This window comes from Otolemur garnettii, unplaced genomic scaffold (genome assembly GCF_000181295.1).
Source record: "Otolemur garnettii isolate 467f Iridium unplaced genomic scaffold, OtoGar3 scaffold00013, whole genome shotgun sequence".
Lineage (NCBI taxonomy): Eukaryota > Metazoa > Chordata > Mammalia > Primates > Galagidae > Otolemur > Otolemur garnettii.
The window spans coordinates 22751685-22752988 of NW_003852408.1; the positions used below are offsets into that span (position 1 = coordinate 22751685).

General features: G+C 35.2%; 1 protein-coding gene across 1 annotated transcript in view; it reads right to left on the reverse strand.

The window, feature by feature from the left end:
* PTH2R (parathyroid hormone 2 receptor) overlaps positions 1 to 1304 on the reverse strand; it is an 89494-nt gene that overhangs the window by 31827 nt on the left and 56363 nt on the right. The window contains exon 9 of the mRNA XM_012802127.1: positions 998 to 1079. Within this exon, the coding sequence (XP_012657581.1) occupies positions 998 to 1079 (82 nt within the window). The remainder of the gene's footprint in view (positions 1 to 997; positions 1080 to 1304) is intronic.

Genomic DNA, 1304 nt, shown 5'->3' on the forward strand with positions numbered 1-1304 from the left:
TATAGTCTTCTAAATGTGTTGTAATTGAGGTTTTACTTTTATTTTCACTGGCAGGCAAGAATTCTACCACTGAAACACCAGTGTTTGACTTTTATTTCATTGAAATGGAACAATAATTAAAACTTGTTTGTAATAATCAGTAATTAGTAAAAATACTATACAATTTGCCTATTTCTTATGTTAATTTTCTACTTCCCTCCCACTTTTCTTCTATCTTACAAAAATGTGATGTATGCACTGCCACACAATTTGCTCTTTTCTTTTAAAGGGTATATCTTTTATTTATTTCTCTATCAGCACCAAGAGAGCTCAGTAGTCCAGCATTCCACTGGGGGTATGCCACAGTGAAATCAACCAGAACACTACACCAAAGCGTAATCTTGTCCTAACAAACTAAAATCCGCATATTCAATGGATGTGAAGTCTAAATAACACAGAAATTTAAAACACAGTGATTTTACACCTGCACATTGTTGGACATTTCCTAGCATTATTTACACATATCTATTTTTCCCATTATTTAACCATGTAAGAAAAATAAAAAAGGATGCGGATGTGGTCATGGGGCACATGTGGCCTTCTGGATCCTTGAGTGTAGCCTTTTGACTAAATCCAACTTAATAAAGGAATTTGTTCTGTGAACTTTAGATCTGGCCGAGGGACCATACTTGGGGATCTGGAAGCCCATACATATGCCTTGAGGCCGCAGGTCCCCCACCCCTTAGACCATGCATCACACTACCCTAAAATAGCTTTCTAATATCAGGAAGGTAGCATATATTGTATGAGTATAAACTTAACATTGATTAACTACCTACAAGGATTTTGGATTCCATATATTTATTTTTTTCAGGTTCTGACTCTTGATTGGTAATATCTTCACAATCTTCTTGCTTAGCCTCAATGACATTTCATCATGATGTCTCCTAATGCACTGGGATTCAATTACACAGCTCTATAAAATACTTGTATTTGGAATTAGGTCAAAACCAGTTACCTTAACCTCTAAAAGCACGAAAAACTTGATTTCAACGATTTTCAGTGTCAAAGTTTCAAATTTGCCCTTAGGAGAAAGTAAGCTGAAATTTCGAACTTTTTAAAAATGACGTTATTAACGCTTGTTTTAGATTAATTTTTCAATGCTTCAGCTCACATTGTGTTTGCTAATGTGGCCCAGAAACTACTCTCTGATCAGAATTTTAAAAATAAAAATTAACAGTCTAGAAAATGCAGTTCTGTGTGGTAGAGCAAGAGGCACAAAAGTCTGACTAGAAAGTAGAACTTCCCACACCAGTGTTGGAAAC